General features: G+C 40.7%; 1 protein-coding gene across 1 annotated transcript in view; it reads left to right on the forward strand.

The window, feature by feature from the left end:
- Positions 1-203: 203 nt before the first annotated feature.
- The window catches only part of TAF2 (TATA-box binding protein associated factor 2), a 105,303-nt gene continuing 85,142 nt past the window's right edge, over positions 204-20,364 (forward strand). Inside the window, exons 1-4 of the mRNA XM_074943908.1 lie at positions 204-1,255; positions 2,623-2,677; positions 3,717-3,877; positions 19,717-19,835. Of these exons, the coding sequence (XP_074800009.1) occupies positions 1,203-1,255; positions 2,623-2,677; positions 3,717-3,877; positions 19,717-19,835 (388 nt within the window). The 5' untranslated portion in view covers positions 204-1,202. The remainder of the gene's footprint in view (positions 1,256-2,622; positions 2,678-3,716; positions 3,878-19,716; positions 19,836-20,364) is intronic.

Genomic DNA, 20,364 nt, shown 5'->3' on the forward strand with positions numbered 1-20,364 from the left:
GGTTACGGGCGAGAGGCGCATGCGCATTCCGGCCGAAAAGCTCATCGCTATAATTTTGATTCCCCCCCCCCACACGCGTCCTTTTCTCTGTTTCGCTCAGATTCCTCCAGGCCGCGCCGCACAGGGGACAATGGAAAAGAGGGTTTTTTAAAAAGCCTTTAAGCCGGCCTTGACCTTTCAACTGCCGGAAGTTCAAAGGTTACCAACAAAATGGCGGCCGTAGCTGCTGCAGGGCTTACTGGCGGTGTGGACCCGGCGGACGCTGGACGGGCCCAGGCAGCGCCTCGCCCGCCCTGCTGAGCGCTGGGACGCAGTTGCATCCAGGGGCCCGAGCTGCTGTGTGTGTGCGGGTTAGCGCCCAGCCGCCCCCGAGACACGCCGCCGGAGGGCAGCGGCCGCCAGCCCAGCCCCTGCCCCGGGAACGGCGGCAGCCCCCAGCCAGGCACCGGAGCAGCTTCCACGCGCCTAGGAGCTATAACCCCAGCGCTACCACGTCAGGAGCGGCTTCTGCTCGCCCAGGGCTGCAGCCGAGCCGTGCCCGCACGGCACCCCACCTGGCAGGAGCCGCAGAGCAGCCCCCGACCTGCCCCATCCCCTCCTGGCAGCAGCCGACGCCGCCAAGCAAAGCCCGCCCCGCCGCCGACTCCCCCACCCCCAAGAGCCCGGGAGCGGCCGCCTCGCTCCCGCCTAAAAATAGCGAACGCCTCAGCAGCCCCCTCCCACCTACCTATTAGCAGCAGCCCCTGCTGACCCAGTAGGAGGCCGCACTGGCAGGAGCATGAACCCCTCACCCCGGTCATCACCATCAGTAGTTCCCAGACCTCCCCCAGCAAAGTCCATCACTTGTTGAGCAGCAGGCCTGCAACACCTATTTCCCCTCTGCATTTAGCAGCTCAGATTGTGTAGCTTCCAGGGTGAGGGAGGCAGGAGATCTGTCGCCTCCTTGTACCTTCTGTGGAAGGGAATTGTGTGTCACACACACATAGTATAAATAAGAAGACTGTATGTTGTTGACTTTATAACTGTGCGGCTTCTCTGATCTGGCCATGACTGAATCTTGGGAGTCTTAGATCCATTGGTGATAGAACAGTAATGAAAGGGAACTTGACAAGGGGAAAAATCAAACCACCCATCCAAAGACCACTAATGAGGACGATGTTGATGCATATTTGACTCTCAACAGTTCAGTGCTGCTGTGCAGGATGAATAGGAAGAAAGGAGACAAGGGATTTGAGAGCCCAAGACCTTATAAATTATAAGTATTAATTTTTGTATTTCTTTTGTGTGCTTGAGATTAGTGTTCATTCTCTGTATTATGTAATCTGAAAGCTTTGTCGTGTAGGCTGTACGCTGACCAAAAGTTGACCGTTATGGTTGGTTTTAAAGTAAAGTCAAATGAAGCTGTACAGGGGTAATTTAGGGATGCTTTAAAATTATTGCTGAACATTCAGTTATACTCCGAAATCTTACTCTTTAAATATGCATTGTGGGTTTCCCTGTTCCAGTGATTCCATATCAAATGTTCACAATTTTCATGTAAAATATTTTTTTCTAACTATCTACTCTTCAGACTCAGCATGATATCTGGAAGGAAAGCTCTGTGTTTTCCAATTCATGTATAAAGATTTTTCAGCTGTAACTTAGTTAACAGTGCTACTTATGATGCATGAACCAGCATAGAATTCTGTTAATTGTTCCATAGCTGTATGTGCTCTGCAGTACCAACCAAAGGAAAAAGTGGTAAAAAATATTTCAGGCCTCAATCCTGCATGATCTTTGCAGATATGCAAAGATCTGCCTGCACAGAGTTTGTGGCGGTATACCATTGCTTTAAATGTTTATTTCTCAGGACTTTCCAATGCTTGAAGCAAGTGCTGTTTCCTAAAGGACAGCTGGGTGTCTTCCTCTTTCATGTATAGGATTTGTATATATGATGAGAGAGTCAACTTGCCAGAGAAATGTTTACTCCTTATGCCCTCTATCCACCCCCACCCTCCTCCCCCAGCAATTATGCCTCTTTGAGGTCCATAGCAGGCAATAGCCAGTCCTATTCTCTTGCAGTCTGGCCGGGATAGAACTCAGTCAGTTTTTATATAGTTGGTGATATTGTACTCTAATAATTGACATTTCACATATTGAAAAGCTACTTAGGTAATTGTTAGAGCTTTCATAACTTCATCTGAGCCCTTTGTTATTGTATTTGGGGTAACAGACAAAAAGATTCAAAAATAATTCCAATACAATATTTTAAAGCTGTTCAAAACAGTTCAAACTATATTTTTCCTTGTAGCGTATGTGTGTACAGCCTATATGATGGTGTGATACTTTGATGGTTTTAGTGACACCTTTGGGATGCCCTGCATAATTCCCATTTCATTGCTTGTATGTGGTCATTCATGCAGATAAGACCTTCATGCCATGAATTCTCTCCTTATGTTTATGTACACATATTTACACATTGAGTATAATATGTATACAATATCTATGTATGTAGACATACACATGATATAAAGATTGTTCAGCTAAGATTTTCTTTTAACTAAGTTAAAGAAACATGAGAAATGACATTGATATGTTATTTGTCTATATCCTTATTTTAAATGTTTTTGTTTTTTCCAGCACAACCCACCAGGTAGTCTGCATCAACAACATAAATTTTCAGAGAAAGTCTGTTGTAGTAAGTATATTATTTACAAAAATATTAAAGGTCATGTCCAAAACCAAGATTTTCTTCTGTATTTTTGAGGAAATATAACTGCACAAAAGCTGCCTGTGCTCTGTAACTTCTTTGCGCTTTTTATGTTCTGACTAGGAGCCTGTTACAGGACTCTTTTGCCCAAGGGAACGAGGCCAAACAGAACTGTGGTTTAATATGAATTTCAGATATACAGATGCAAGATGGACAGTAATTTGTGCCTGAAGTTATTTGGAATTAGATTCAAGTCTTTTTAATTTCATTTGGACTATACATGCCAAATAAAAATGTTACCTTAAAATGTTTTAAGAGATTATAATAAGATTATGCTTTAACATAGTTTGTGGTAAATTCAGATTTCATTTTACACAGGCTTATTTAAAATTATAATTTAAATAACAAAATAAAAAAATCCGATTTATATAAACCCCCCCCCCAAAATCATTTCTATCCACGCTGGTTAAAATTGGCTTTCATACCTCTAAAAATAAACAATCACAATTTCAGCTAATGCCACTGTTTATTTAAGGGTTAGAATAGTAGAGATTTATGCCCTGATCCTGAATCCATATGGACTAATGGCCAGACCCTGGCAGCGATGCAGAACACTGTTGAAGTTAATGGAGCTCTGAATAAGTTCGCAAATCTGCCTGTGTGGATCACCCTGGAGGATTATCAAAGCTTTATCTTATGGAATCCAGTTTTATTATGAGTTAGGTACAATCATTTGTTTGAATTAAAAGGGACACCATCAACTTGAATTCTAGTCAATTTAAAAAAAAGTTAAATGATCTCCAGTAATACACCTGAGAATATTCACCTTTCAAGAGTTATAAGTTTTATGAAACTTTGTTCTTTCTTTTTTTTTTAAACAAAAAATTAGCATTTGGATCTATTGTTTGACTGTGGTGTCCCTTTTAAAAATATGAATAAAATGAATTAATAGAAAGGAATACTTTTATATTGTGTTTTTGAATATGACTGCATAATGAAATGATGATATTGGTTTACATATTTATAGGGTTATGTGGAACTGACTATATTTCCCACGGTTGCAAACCTGAATAGAATCAAACTGAACAGTAAACAATGCAGGATATACAGAGTAAGAGTCAATGATCTGGAAGCAGCTTTTATTTATAATGATCCAACACTGGAGGTTTGTCACCATGAGTCAAAGCAGTAAGTAACTTGTTTGAAATTCTGTAAATGAGCTGCCTTACGTTACTATGATAGTAAGTCGGTTTTTTCCACTGGCAGATTTCAACTGATGATTTTCTTATAGTAACATCAATCTTAGTAAGAAAGAGTTAGCCATTAACTAAATCATGGTTTCCTTTAACAGTTCCTTTTGTATATTGAATTATTTCCTGAAAAATTCAAGAGAATTTGTCTAGCTTGGGCCACTATAATAGTTTGACTATAAAGTAAAATATAATCTTCAGTCTTTGGTCTTTTTCCTTCTATAGTGCTGTGCTAGAGAAATTTCATTACTGATTTTTGTATTAACATTTCTTTGTTTTACTTTGCTGTGGTATCAAATGTTGTTAGGCAAATGTGATGGACTCAGAGGTTCGCCTTCAATGCTTCAGGTGTTTTAGTCTTTCTTACTCATTGTTTTCAAATGGATATGTTACTAGAAGTCAAAAGACATGTCATATCATCTGGGGAACAATTTTATGATTTAGGTCTTATCTACAGCGGGGTTTCTCAACTTGTGGGTTGCCACCCATAATTGGGTTGCCAGAATGTGTCAAAGGGGCACATGGGAGGCCCTGTGGGGAAGGAAAGACGGCTGGGTCCTGGAGTGGGGGGGGCCCTCCCCACATTCGACCCACAGCAGTGGCTTTTGTGGCACTGGTTCTTCAGGGCTGGCTGGGCTTGACTTCCTGATTCGAGAGGTGCACGGGGTTACAGCCCCACTCACATTTAGCCCAGGTGCCCCATTTCAAGATGAGAGGGCCAACTGGGCCAAACTTGTATGAGTAACCCCATGTGTCAGGCCACAACACCACTCTTGCAAATTTGGCTGGACCAGGCCAAATCTGAGTGGCACTGCAAACCCGGCGATCGCAACACCTGGAGCGGGAAGCCGAGCCTGTCCAACCCCGTGGAACCAGTGCAGTCACTATATTATGCATGTGTACTTATTTAGTACTTCATTATATTAATGTGTAAATTTATATATCATGGGTAGGAATATACTGTAAGCGAGTTTTTTGTACTAAAGCTGTTTACTGGCTTGTGACAGGCCATCAAGGTTTACAAATGGGTCCTGAGCCCAAGAAGATTGAGAATCACTGGTTTATATGTGATAAATGTTTGCACCAATTTAACTAAAATCAGAGGAAAAAATAACATAGATTATTTATAATTATATTGGAATGCCATCTTTATACTGGAATAATTGCATCCACCCAAAGATTGCATTGATTTAACTAAATTGCTTCTTCTACCAATTTAGTTATATCAGTGCAAAAACTGTGTAGACAAAGCTTTAGTTAACCCTATTTAATCCTTTCTAGGAGAGTTTCTATGGCCTGTGTTATGATGGATGTCAGAATAGATCAGTGGTACCCAAGCTGTACATGATGGTTTGATCAAAACATCTTTATTTATCACCCTGTCACCCTAACCTTATCTTTAAGAGGGGGTCAGTGTGTCCTTGTATCATCTTTGGAGAGTGTGTTTACACCATAACTCTGTACCAGGGTGTTCTGGTACCACCCTTCTGGAATGTGTTTGCATGAATGTCCTGTGCCGAGTACTTCTTCGGAATGTTTTGTTTGGCAATGCCAGTCCTGTTCTTGCCAGGTTCTGTGACCTTGCAAGCAGGCATGTTTTGTGACAGGGCCTGACTTCTGCTCACAACCTGACTTTTGCTAACTTTGCTTTATATCAGCAAGACTTGACTGCTACTTTTGTCCAGATCTCTTCAGGCCTCATGTTTCAGGCTCTCTTTCGACTACAAGCTGGTTTAGTGGAATGCTGACAGTTAAGAGGCTATGGCCTGGTCTATACTACAGACTTAGATCGACAAAAGCGGCCTTACTTCAACATAATTATGTCTGTGTCTACACTACAGCCTTGCTCCAGCTGATGTAAGTGTCCTGCTACACCGACATAACAACTTCACCTCCACGAGAGGCGTAAGGCTTATGTTGGTGTAGTTAGGGCGAGACAGTTGTCTGTGTAGACACTGCACTACTTACTTTGGCTGTTTGGCTGTCATTCTTGTTGATTTCACGACTTTGCATTGGAGCAGTGAAATTGACAAGAAAGGCTAGTAGGCTCCCTGCTATGAACCTAGTGCTCCGTTCACAGATGGGACTGTCACCCCGGGACAGGTGTTGGGGGCTCCAGCCTTGAGCCCAGTTACTGCCTGGGCTCCCTGCAGAGCTAACCACCTGGAGCCCAGGCCGGGCTCCCCGCAGGGAGCCCAACTGCTGCCAGGGCTCCAGGCTGCCCATAGGATCCAAACCCAAGAGCTGAGAATCTGTGCAGCAGCTGGGCTTCCAGGAGGAAGCCAGAACTCCGGGCAGCAGCAGGGAGCCTGGGTAGCAGTGGGGAATCAGACAGCAGCCCCAGGGGCATCCAGGCTCCGAGCAGGGAGCTCTGTGCAGAGTTCAGAGCCTGGGCTCTTAGCCCCCAGTGCTGCCCCCTTAGCCTGGTAGAAGCACTCCTGGTGAGGATGCACACCACCAACAGAAGGAGGGTAGTGTGGACATGAAAAACAGCAATAATTATTGTGCTGTCTGTAAGTCAACCTATCATATGTTGACTTAATGTTGTAGTGTGGATGTGCCCTAAATGAAGATTCAGTTAAATGGGATTTTTAAGGACCAGTCGTGTTCTATGAAGCTTAATTTAATAATCTGTCAGGTTTATTAGTCTTTATCATTACCTGTGCATACATTAGAACCCTTCATTTCTTAACTATTAGATTTCCATGATGAATTATATTAGCATCTTGGTTACCTCAAAGCCCAAAATTATAAAACTTAACTTTAAACTTCTCCTGACATGGGTTAGGAACTTGCTGTTAGAGAAGGATTAGGGTACTTCCTCTCCCTTGCCTTAATTCCTGAACCACAAGTGCTGTTCACTAACATGAAATTGTCCTTTATTAACTTCGTATTCAACCTAGCTGTTCAGTTGGCGATCTAATTTATATGGAGTATGAAATCGGGAGGAACACTTCAGCCTATGGTAGATCAGCTCTTGTTCAATCCAGAACTGCTCTTTACTATCAAGTCTTTTCACTGATGGCATAAAACATGTACAAGTGTTTTTCTTTTGTTTTTAATGTTGAATGTGAATTTATTGTGTTTTCTTTTTAAGTGTATGAGTGACATTCGTGGACGCTGTCTTCTGTTTATCCACAGCATAGGCAGCAGCCTACAGGCACCATCGTTGGAGAGTATTAGGCTATTTCTGTTTTCATGCCCATTCTGTTCTTGGCCTCTCTGCTGACTATCGGGAATGACACCAATTTTGGTTATTGTAATGTCATCACCTATATATTAGCATCTGGACTAAGACCTCCAGAAGCATTTCACCAGGCCAGGGCTGTATTTGAACTTGGATTCTTGAAGCTGTAGGCTCTGTATCTCATTACTAACCATCCATGCAAAAGCTTGAAAAATCCACTCTGCCAGATGCGGTCCAGTGGATAGGGCACCAGAGTGGAAGTCAAGAGACCTGAATCTAGTCCTAGCTCTAACATTGACTTGCTACTGTTCAGTATCTTGTCAGCACTGTAAAACTGACAAGAATCATGTTAATTTCGTAGTGCTGATGCTTGGCAAAGCTCTGTACTTCAGCAGATGCAGTCTGTGGAATTATTTTTGTGTCTGGACGACCAAAAAATATAGACACTGGGGTCTCGTCTACACAAGCAAACTTTTCTGTCATAATTCATCCTTTTAAACTAGGATTAGACCATCCTTGTGAAAGAGCTGAAGTTTCATCTACCCTGTAGAATGCACCATTGCTGCCAGTGGTAGAACTTGTACTAGCGGTGTATTAAGTGAATGAAGTTTGCTAGTATAGATAGTGGGAGTGACCCAGCCCCTCTTGCTCCAATTGCTTTGCTGTTACGAAGGAAGAGGGTCTCTGCTCCTTTTTCCTTTGACCAGGCTCTTGGCTTCTGTGAAAGTGGAGTGTGTCCACTACTCTTTTTTTTCCACTCCCCACCCTTCCAAAACTCAAATGTTTGGGTCCTCCTCTCCAGTGAACAGCTCCAGTGTTTGCTCCTGATGCTGCTGCTCATAGCTTTCCCAAGCAGTGACAAAGAAACTGGGATAGTTCTTTAAAATTTCATGGCTGTCTCCAGGATTTTGTATAGCACCTGTGAAAACTGGCAGTATTCTGTTCAGTTTTCACTTAACTCTGGCTTGGGAAAAATATAAGCAGCAGAAGTGATATGGGGAGCTGTCTTTCCGCATAGTCAGAATGCACTTCATTTGTTCACATTTGGTTCATCTTGTGAAGTTTATCTTTACAACTATAAGAGTTAGAAATTTAGTTTTCTTTACAATTAAAGCTTAACTTCTACAGTAGTTGATGGTATTATTTCTCCAGCTGAGAAGGAATTATTCCTGCCCAGGGCGGGTAAGTAAACAAGTAAATTTTTTTCAAGACTCTGGGTAGTAAGTTGTTTAATTTTGTAAGCCCTGTCCTGAGGCATCCAGTATCTCAAAAATGTAGTTCTGAGACACAATCATAACTGTTCTTAGCAAATGTTCTGGAGGATAAACTCTTAATACTAATAGATTTAAGAGGTGGTGATATCTGCTTACTATCTTAACTTTGATTTCCCCATGCATGGCCTGTCCCTACTTTTTTCTAAAATCATGATGAAGCCTTTGTATGACCTACCCAAAAAGATAGGAAGGCTGAAGCCCCAGTTTCTGGGGACAGGGTCATACGTTGTTCTGCACTAATCTCTCTGTATTTATGAGCCAGTGAGGAAGCCCTCCAGAGAGTTACATTTGACCTTTCTCAACTGGACGGATCATCATTGTACCAATCCTTAGACTTTTATAGTGGTAGGGTAAAACAGGCGACAGAATTAGTGGGGAATATTGTAACTCCCAGTTGGTTTGACATCTTCCCTTGGAAAAGAACATTTTTTTTTTAGTTTATATTAAATATATAAAAGGTACAATGTCATGTAAATTCCCACTTCTTAACACACTGAAGCCAATGTTTTAAATGTCAAATTTCAAAACATTGTGCCTTTGCCAGTGCCTCAATGATTTAGCAATTCTGCTATGCCCCGCTATGCCCTCTTTCACACGCTTCCTTACCTTGCCCTTACTGCCTCAGCCAAAGGATCTGTGTAGTGGATATTTTATGAACTGCCACTACTATGAGGATTGTTTGCTTTTACTTGTGAAATGAGTGCTGACATGGGTGTCTTGAAACCTCTTTCAGACATGTTAGCGTGTGTGTACATAAATATTAGTGAAGAGAGCAATGATGTGTGAGTTTCAAGCAGGGAGAGGAAGGTGATTATGGAAGGTGAAACTTATGTTGATTTTCCAAAGTGTTGTGTAATTTCCTTTAGTCTTCCAAAAAATAAATGACTTGTCTTAAGCCTGAAGTGTCTTAAGTTTAAATGAAGGAAGGACAAAGCCATTATTGGCAAAAAGATTGAATGCAGTTTGCCAATTTAGATAGGTTAATTAGAAATTATTACCTTTATAAATATTTGCAGCCAGAAGACATCATCGCACAGCTCAGCTAGCTGTCAGTAAGCTGATGACACTATAATACACATTTGTAAAGAGTTTTGTTTCTCATAAATCTTGGGATGTTACGCAGCCAGGCTAAGAGAGTAGTAAGTATATGTGGAGCACATTTTCAGGGCTAACTGCTATTGAGAAAAATACTTGTATTTTAGGAAACATAAAAAAAGTAGCTTTCCAAAATTATAAATGATACAGATTGGTTGGTAAATGATAGTTCCTGTTTATAAGGGATTATACAGTTTAAAAAACAACATGAAATACTTTATAACAGATTAGTGCTAGTATTTTATAAAAGTTAACAAATTAAATTTTACCCTTTGTGAATAACCTGCTTTCATTAGGACAGAATCAATGAGTAGTCAAATATGGGAGAATGGAAGGAAAGGAGAATATTTTTAGACTTCAGGACAAAAAGGTCGATGTGGTAACAGACATGATCTAATGTCTCAGTTAACAGAATGTTTATTATTTCATTAAATTATTTTCAGTGGCCGAATCCTTTTTGAGATAAACCACCTTGTTTCTAAAGAAATCCTCTTGGCTGTAATAGTATCATAATAAGTGTATTAAGGGCATGACAAGACTGCATTTGTGAGTGAAGTTGCCAGGGTTTGGAGGTGCATTTAAAGACTATGATGAAGTAGCAGAAAAGTAAAACAAATTGTTTGAATCAATCCTATTCCTAAAACAATTTTCACAGGAAATTTGAATGAAGTCTTTAAGGAAGAAGTTATGGAACACCATAAAACTCAAGCACTCTAAATCACCAGGACCAGTGATGTTTAGAGGGCTGGAAAGTTGCTAAACTGGTGCCTATATTTATAAAACAACACAAAACCTAAATATTATTCTGAGAAATACTGACCAGTGAGTATCTCACTTCTGGATCTAGGAAACTGAGTCTAACAATAGAATAACAGTATCAAATCCGCATAACTTCTTAAAGGGAAGAAGATTTGTACCTCTTTGACCTATTAAAATATATTTGAAAATGTTAATGGTTGATGAAGGTTATCTAATGAATATGGTTAGTGTGGATTTTCAAAAAAGTTTTTGCTAAAGTCCTCAATAAGACTCTTAAGGAAAATAATCACAAAATATGGAGCAAAATCTTGTTATGGATTAAAAACTGCTTAAAGGGCTTACTCTGATTGTTTTTTCTTAATCCTGTGATCTGTGTAGCACAAAAATATTTCCTGGGCTATATGGCCGAGCAGCAGTAGAGTGAAATGGACACGGTCTAGGAGGGAGGGAGGCCAAATGCAAAACCCAGCCCACAGGTAAAAATAGAAAACAGCTGGTGCTTTTCCACTTTCCAAAGAGCAAAATTGGGAGGAGAACAGATGAATTTCCCCCACTTTTGGCCTCTGACTAATAGGTTTTCTCATTGAGCTTGTGTACAATTTTCAGTTTCTTGTTTCATATATTAATGATTTATGAGAAGGAAGTGAGCAGCAATCTTGCTGATGGCACTATGTTTTATTAGCAGATCTGTGGAGGCTTTTAAGAAATTTTGGTTGTATGTCAACACACTGGAGAGTCAGGTTGGAAGCAAATAAAGTATAATTTAAATAAACATTGGCCAATACTTTCAAATTTGAGTGCCTCTAAAATTAGACACCTAAACAAGAGTCTTCTGGTTTTCAGAGGTGCTGAGTTGCTGCACTTTTCATTGACTTCACTGGAAGTTGAGGATGATCAGTGCCTCTGAAAATCAGGCCACTTATTTAGGTGCCTAACTTTACTTTGGAAATTCTGGCTGTTATTTACATTGGCAAAAATGTGTTTAATATATACTTATTAGCTCTGAACTTTCAAGATCCTCTGAGGAAAAGATTTGAAGTCATTTTAAATAACTTGGTGTAGATGTTACTAGCCACAGCAGCAGTGTAGACTGGCATGCTTGTCCCTCCGTATCCACGTCTGAGGGAGACCATGCCTCCTCGCAGTTTGGTCTGCCTAGGGTATTCTCCCAAAGGAATTAAAAACAAAGCGGGAATTAGCAGTTCTCAGTGGGCCCTGGCCTTCAAGCAGGGCATCACCATAAACAGTCTGGGCTCTGGCCTGCAACCAGGCTTTAAACAGGGTGGGGTGGCAAGCAGTCAAGGCTCTGGCCCGCAATCAGGCAGAGCTGTAGCAATTTATCCTCCCATTCTAGGGGCTCCTGCAGAGTGGAGCATCAAGCACAGTCTATGGGGCTCTGGGAGGGGGGAGCACCAAGCACAGTCTGTGAGGCTCCAGTAGGGATGCCCAAGGAGCACAGGCCTCCTGGCTTAAGGAGGGGAAGTACTGCCACCAGTGTTCCCTCTTAATTTTTCCCACACATCTGCAGAATGAATTTTGTTACATGCACCAATATGAAGGTGAAGTGTGACAGGAGCAGGGACAGGGTGCGCTCAGGGGGAAGAGGTGGGGCAGGGGCGGGGACTTGGGGGAAGAGGTGGGGGGGGTCGAGTCCCCCCTGGCTAGAGGGGAAGTTGGCGCCTATGGTCCCCTGCCCTGGCTGCGGCAGGTCCTGGCTGGGCGGGTACCCTGAGCGCCTGTGCAGCACTACATAGGCTGCTGTGTGACCGCGCAGCTTACAGGGAACTTAGACTGCCATCCCAGGGGTGGGGTGGTAGGGGGGACGCGGGCCCGCTCAACTCCACTGCATCACAGCCCAGGGCCCTAACAGTGGCAGAGTGGTGTGCCACTGGGTCAGCGGAAAATCCATCCACAACACACTGACAGTGTTTCTGGCATCACCACAGCCAGACAGTAGTCTGGCTCTCCTGGCCTGCTTCCTACTCTCCCCGTCAGTCTCCCTGGGATACTTTGCCAAGGGAGCGATAGCAGCTCCTCAGCATTGGGAGTGGTAGGGTTCTCTGGAAGCTCGGGCTGGTCGTCAGGGCAGCAGAGGTTCTGGCATCCCGCTCCGGCAGCCGGGAAGGAGTGTCTGTCTCCTTCCACACCTCTTGAATGAGCTGCTGGGCTGACCTTTTATGCTTCCTCTTCCTGTCCTGCCCCTCTGTTTCTGGCTTGCAGGGCGTGGCCCTTCTGGTTCCACCCACCCGGCGATTTATGGCTTCCACTCCGTGTCCGTGTCTGAGGGAGGCCACGCCTCCTCGCTACAAGCAGTTAGGGCAATAGTGTGTTCAGATATGTTAATAAAGGGATTAAAGGGAATACCAATGATAGTATTATGAAACAATATATACTGTTATCTGTATCGAAAGAGAAAGGAAGAAGGTGTTCTAGGGCAACCTGTCTGTGCTGGAAGTTACACAGTGAAGGCAAGGTAACTGACAAGCCTGGAAAATACTCTGGGCAAAACAGAGAGAGATGTCTCTCTCCACCCAAGAGAGGCACCAGCTGAGGAGCTGAAAGCCAAGAGTGGGTACCCTTACTGAATCACTGGGGGGAAATGCAGATGCAGTTGCCCTGAACTTGTCTTGTGATGTTTCCTTCTGTATTCTAGGAACTGGACTTAGACCATCAAATTGTTTTGAACAGGCCACTGAATAGATATCAGATTTTCTATTTTTACTATTATGGTTATAATAATATTCAGCACTTGTACTACTTCCTGCTGTAGCGTGTTATACTAATGCCATTTAGAATCAAGATGTTTCCTCACAGCTTGGATTGCTTGTTTAACATAAGCAATTATATAACTTTCCCTCTCCCATCATGTCATGTGTTTCAAACTCAAGACACCACTATTTATTTTATACAGTTTCTAGGTTTTACTTTACCAGACTACCAATTTTCTGATAATGCTTTTGTTTTGGTAAATACAGGTTTAGAAATAGAACTACATTGTATAAAGTATGTAGAAAAAACCTGGCATTTAGTGGACTCTGTTTCTGTCTTTAATGTGGAAAGTAATATTTTAATGGCTTCTTTATATTTTGTTTTTGGGGATGGGGGGTTAAACATTGGAGGACTTCAATTTTAAAGCAGTTGAGTGAATACTGCTTTTTCGTACAAGACTTTATTCTGCTACATCTGCAACCTGCTATGATAAACTCATGGATTACCATAACTGTAGAATTCTTTACTGTTTTTAGTAAAATGGCAAAGAAATACACTCTCCTTAATAGTTTGTTTACTTGGTGTTGCTGTTTAAGGACTTGTAAGTGTAGGGTCATGGAAGAATGAAGCCATATTTTCAGCATTCATGTTCATGTATAGTGTTTATTCATATCCTAGAAGCATGTTTAAAACAATGTTAAACTGAGTATTTTGTTACAGAAAGTTAAAATGAGACGTATGGTTCCTGCATCATTAGGGGGAGTTGGAAAGTGAATGTATATTATTCTCTCTCAATCAGTCCACATTGGTAAATTAGAACCATTTATCATTATTTCTTGACCTGTAATTTTTGTCTATAACTGTGGGGGGTTATTTTTAAACAGCCATATCCAGTTTGTAGAGGACATTTCTAGCCATGAAAAGATTGCTGTATGGTACTAATCCTCTAATAGATTCCTTTTATAATGAATCACCCATTTGATTTGGACCATGATACAGTTCCACAATAAAAGGAACAAAATAAAGACTGATTTATATTAAAATGTTAGACTATTAAGATCAATAGAGCCTACCTTTCTCTTTACATCATAATAATCTTTTCCTGTCTGTGAATCCACTGGAATTTAAAATGTAACCACAATCTCACCACGATTCCTCAGAATTGAACAAATTCTTTGACATACTGGAAAGGAATCCCTTGCCAATAATTAGAGACAGAAAATGTTAACATTCCCAGGATCAGATTTACATTAAACTGAGTTAAAACAAAACAACCCGACCCAAATTTAAAACTAAAATTAAAGTTGACTTGTTAATTTTTATTTTCTTTTGGTAGTGACTTGCCATAATTACTAAATTAAGGCATGAGTGAATTAAGGAATTATTTTCATACAGTTTCAGCGTAGCAGCCATGTTAATCTGTATCCACAAAAAGAAAAGGAGTACTTGTGGCACCTTAGAGAGTATCAAATTTATTTGAGCATAAGCTTTCGTGAGCCACAGCTCTCTTCATCCGATGAAGTGAACTGTAGCTCACGAAAACTTATGCTCAAATAAATTTGTTATGAAGTGAGCTGTAGCTCACGAAAGCTTATGCTCAAATAAATTTGTTAGTCTCTAAGGTGCCACAAGTACTCCTTTTCTTTTTTCATACAGTGTTTGCTTTTTTCATTCTCACCCCAAGTCCTGCAAAGACTTAAGCATTTGAGTAACTTTACATTTGTGAATAGTCCAATTGAACTCACTGGTACCATTCATGTGACTGATTCTTTGTGGGAATCCTACCTTTTAAAAGCACTTCAACTACAATATAGGAAAAATTGATCATGTTAATACATGGGATTTTGGAGTTTCTGTAATCAGATGCTCGCATTTTCTGCTAATGTTCTATGATGAGAAGATTTCAAACAAACTAGTCTAGTTTACTGTTCCTAATGTTCTCAGTCCTACTGCTGATATGTTCTCAGTATACCTTAGTTTATTTTTTTAGCCAAGGCACAGGTGGGGAAGGCTGAGTATCTAAGCTTAAAGTTTGACACCTAGATGATCTTTAGCCCTTCTTCCTTCCAAATAAGATACAGTAAATTGAGTTTAATGAAGTTTGTAGTTTACGCTGGATGGTGGATAGGGATTGCGTTCAGATGAAAAGAAAGTAATGATATAAAATGAGGTCATGTCTACTTTGTGTGGACTTTCGATTTCATGGCCCTCTTACTAAGAATGGAAGTTTGCTTTGGTATCTATGGTCAAAACTGTTCATCTGCCCACCGTTGTACAACACATTATGAGCTGGCTTTCTGTGTGGTTGCAGCCCTCCATTCCCACAATGACTGGATTTCATTGGTGGTGAGCTTTTAAATGCTTTAGATACTTTGAGATGAAAGGTGATGAGCAATTTAAAATATACTTTATGGTGTGATGTTGCACAGTCAATCTTCAACAAGCAAGCTTTAAAAAAAAATGATCTGTAGAAGATTTATACTGGAAAAGTGTTCTTGATCTTCAGAGTTTAACATTCTTTTAAGAGAGTGTTTTTTTTTTAAGGTATGATGTAAAACCACAAAATCAAGAAAACTCTCAAACTTGACCATAAACAGTCCAGTATTTATGGGCAACAGGATGCAGATAGGATAGTGTTAATGATGGGATAGTTATAGCTGGGTACCACTGGAGAATTGATTCTTAACTATGATTTTCTGTGCTTTTGTGAGTTAAAGCCAGAGCTCCAACATTCAATACAGTATGTGGTATGAAAAGCATATAAAGTTTAACAATTTGTATCCAGCAACCAAAGCAGAGAAAAGGACTACCAAATTAAAAACCTGTTTCATTCCCAGAAATGTAGGGCTGGAAGGGGCCTTGAGAAGTCATCAAGTCCAGCCCACTGTGCTGAGGCAGAACCAAATATACCTAGACCATCCCTTATCATTGTTTGGCCAACCTGTTCTTAAAAGCCTCCAGTGATGGGGATTCCACGACCTCCCTTGGAAGTCTAGTCCAGAGATTGACTACCTGTAGAGTTAAAGAGTTTCTTAATAGCTAACCTAAATCTCTTTTGCTGTAGGTTAAGCCCATACTACTTGTCCTACCTTCAGTGAACATGGAAAACATGTTTGTCGTCCTGCTCACAACAGTCCTTAACATACTTGAAAACTGTTACCTGGTCGTTCTCCGGCGGCTCGGCTCCTTTTCTCAAGGCTAACCATGCCCTTCTTTTTAACCTTTCCTGATCGGTCACATTTTCTAAACCTTTTATCATTTTTGTTCTCTTCTCTTCTCTTCTCTTCTCTTCTCTTCTCTTCTCTTCTCTTCTCTGGACTCCTGCTAATTTGTCCACGTCTTTCCTTAAAGTGTGGTACCCAGAATTGGCCACAGTATTCCAGCTGAGGCCTCACTCATGTTTAATGAGAGTGGGGCAGTTACCTGCTGTGTCTTACATATGACACTCAATACACCCAAGAATGATGTTAACCATTTTTGCAATTGCATCACAATTGTTGACTCATATTCAATTTGTGATCCACTGTAACCCTTAGATCCTTTTCAGCAGTACTAGCACCCCACCAGTTATTTCACATTTCGGAGTTGCGCATTTGATTTTTCCTTCCATCCTTAGTGAAGTACTTTGCACTTGTTTTTATTGAATTTCATCTTGTTGATTTCAGACCAATTCTCCAATTTGTCAAGGTTGTTTTGAATTCTAATTCTGTGGTCCAAAGTGCTTGCAACCCCTCCCTGCTTGGTATCTTCCACATATTTTATAAGCATACTTTCCAGTCCATTATCCAAGTCATTAATGAAAACATTGTTGGTTCCCCACAAGATAAGTCCTTCCAGTTTGACAGTGATCCATTGATAACTACTCTTTGATTATGTTCTTTCAACCACTTTTGCACCCACTGTAGGAGCTAGAGAGAGCCTGGAGCACTGGGCCTGGTGTAAGATCTGAGGTCTGAACCAGAGGCTGTGAACCAACGTTAGGTCATGTATTAAAGTAGATGTTTACAAGTTCACGGTCCTATGTATGATCTTGGCAAAAGTATTGCGAGCATTGCTAAAACACAGGCATTCCTAAGAAGCAACAGATATTGAGTATGTGTGAAAACACATTCCAAAATATTAGCTCAGAAAGATCCTGATCTAATACTAAATAAGAGGACGTTTTGTCCCTGACACCTGGAGCATGATACAAAAGGAGGTAACAAGCGGACGTCATGAAACACGTGAGGTGGTATATAAGTTGTTTTTCTTAGTCTATAAATTTTGGGGTTCTTTGCCTTAACCCTTTGTGCAGCCAAGGAGACAGCAGAAATTCCTGCTGCTGACTGAACTGTTCCTTGCTACTGGGCACTCATGTGTTAATGTACCTGTAACCATGGAACTGTGACACTCGTACTGTGCCTTAAGGGCAATAAACCTGGCTGATTGCCTTCATCACCGAACCACGGTGAATAACATTGAGGTCTGTTGAATTAACAAGCTGCATTCTATGCTTTGTGTTAATAACGTTGGCATTCCAGAGAGAGAAACACTGAGCAGCTGTAACAGCTCAAAGCAGCACCTGGACAATGCTAGCACAGCAACGACATTCCAGCCTTCAGCACTTAACAATATCCACCTTATGGCAATTTCATCTAAACCACATTTCTCTAGTTAGCTATGAGAATGTCATGTTGGACTATGTCAAAAGCCTTACTAAAATCAAGATATATCATGTCTGCTGCTTCCCCCCATCCACTAAACCAGTAACCTTGTCAAAAAAGGAAATTAGGTTGGTTTGGCATGATTTGTTCTTGACAAATCCATGCTGGCTATTCCGGTTAACTTTATTTTTAATCTTCTAAATGCTTACAAATTGATTGTTTAATAATTTGTTCAAGTATCTTTCCAGGTATCAAAGTTAGGCTGACTGATCTATAATTCCCTGGGTCCTTTTTGTTCCCTTTTTACAAGATAGGTACTATGTTTGCCCTTTTCCAATCCTCTGGGACCACACCCGACCACCATGAATTCTCAAAGATACCGATGTTGCTTCAGCTAGTTCCTTAAGTACCCAAGAATGAATTTCAGCAGGCCGCACAGACTTGAATACATCTAATTCATGTTCATTAACCTGTTCTTTCCCTATTTTGGCTTGATTTCCTTCTCCTTGTTAATAGTAATTGTGCTATTTTTAGTGAAGTCTGAAGCAAAATAGGTGTTAAACACCTAAGCTTTCTTGATGTCATCAGTTATTAGCTTTGCTTCCCTGCTAACTAGGAGACCTACACCAGTGGTTCTCAACCAGGGGTCTGTGTATCCCTGAAGGTAGGCAGAGATCTTCTAGGGGATACGTCAACTCATCTAGATATTTGCCTAGTCTTACAAACTACATAAAAAGCACTAGCAAAGTCAGTACAAACTAAAATTTCATACAGACAAAATGAGAAAGTCAGCAATTTTTCAGTAATAGTGTGCTGTAACACTTCTGTACTTTTATGTCTGATTTTGTAGGCAAGTAGGTTTTTATGTGAGGTGAAACTTGGGGTACGCAAGACATATCAGACTCCTGAAAGGGGTACAGTAGTCTGGAAAGACTGAGATCCACTGACTTACACTGTCCTTTCTTTCTCTTGCTTCTAATGTATTTAAAGAACCTCTTCCTATTGTCTTCTGTCTTTTGCTACGTGTAACTCAGTTCCTGATTTATCCTTTCTGAGATTGTCTCTACGTGCTTGCACTATTATTTTTTACTCCTCTAGCAATTTGTCCATGTTTCCACTTTTTGTAGGATTTCTTTTTAATTTTCAGATCATTAAAGAGCTCTTGGTGGAGCCATATTGGCCTCTACCTACCTTTCCTTCTCATTGGGATAGTTTTCAGTTGTGCCTTTAATATTGTTTCCTTGAGAAACGCAGCTCTCTTGAACAGTTTTTGCCCTTATATTTTCTTCCCATGGGAGCTTACGTAGCAGTTCGGAATTTAATGTCTGCTTTTTTTAAGTCCATTGTCCTTATTTTGCTGCTCTCACTTCTTCCTTTCCTTAGATTCATGAAATCTGTCATGATCACTTCCACCCAAATTTCCTTCCACCTTCAGATTCGCAACCAATTCCTCCCTGTTGGTGAGAATTAGATTTTTAAATCAGGTTTCTGAGAGCACTGTATACATTTAGGCTAAGGTTTTCCAAAGTGGTACCTGAAAGTAGATTTCTACAACAGTATTTAGTAATATTTAATATTAAGTGAAGTTATTTTCAAAATGCTGACCTCCCTGTAACTCTCATGAAAGTCATTGGGAACAGTTAAGTGCTTAAGCAGTTTGAAAAATATGTGACTTATTTAGATGCCTAAAGTTTGGAGCCTAATGGTAGATTTCTGCTTTTGAAAATCCTGGCCTGAAAAACATACTTTCCACATGGTTCAACATATTGACCTTAGATATTCACTTACGTGAGTAAGTGGGTTGTCAGATTATTTTTTACATAACATATGTTCAGATTCTTTTAAGAATAGACCTTTTTTGTTTCTGTTTTGTATACTTGTTAGTAAATTTTTATAAGCCTGATTTTTCCAAGAAAGCACTATTGTTTTCGATACTTCTCAATTTGTTATGTCTAAATTTCTCTGTTTAATGCTTATCATATCAAGAATGATATAGACAGCTATTATAATAAGAGCCAAAGCAATCAGAGAGCATAAGCTTAAAAGTTGCGCTGATACCATATTTGAATGTGCATTTTAAGAATTGAAATGAGTTTTGTTTTACTTTTAGGAGAAATCTCAACTATTTTTCCAATGCTTATGCTGCTGCAGTCAGTGCTGTGGACCCAGATGCTGGAAATGGAGAACTCTGCATTAAGGTTCCTTCGGAGCTGTGGAAACATGTTGATGGTAAAGTGTAGAGACCATATTGATACTTAAATTAAGGTACTGCAGATTTGATAGCTAGGGCATTTTGTATTGAAAGACATTAGATTTAAGTAAACATAAATAATAGATTAAATTAGGATCACTCTTTCCCCTTCCCCACAAAAACCCCCCACCAACACCTTTTTGGAAAGAATAAAAAGCCCGGATCCACAAAGGGACTTGGGTGTTGCAACAATCAGTGTCGCAACACCTAACTAATAACTGGAGGAGCATTGCGACATGCAGAGCCTGAGTTAGCCTTTACAATGAATGGGAAGAGAGAGCTGCCTGAGAATGGGATTCACAAAAGCTAGCATGCTCGACAGGGAGCCTCCTAAGCTAGCTCGTGGGAGAAGCTGTCCCCTCATGGAGTTAGGCAACTTAATATGAGCTACAAGGGAGACACCTGCCTGCTTGCAATTCACAACCAGGAACCTCTCTACTGATGTCAGATGGCTTAGGTTTTGGGGGTTTTTTTGCTGGGGGGGCGTTTTTTAAGTATAACAAAGGG

The sequence above is a fragment of the Natator depressus genome, chromosome 2, assembly GCF_965152275.1.
Source record: "Natator depressus isolate rNatDep1 chromosome 2, rNatDep2.hap1, whole genome shotgun sequence".
NCBI classification, from domain to species: Eukaryota; Metazoa; Chordata; order Testudines; family Cheloniidae; genus Natator; species Natator depressus.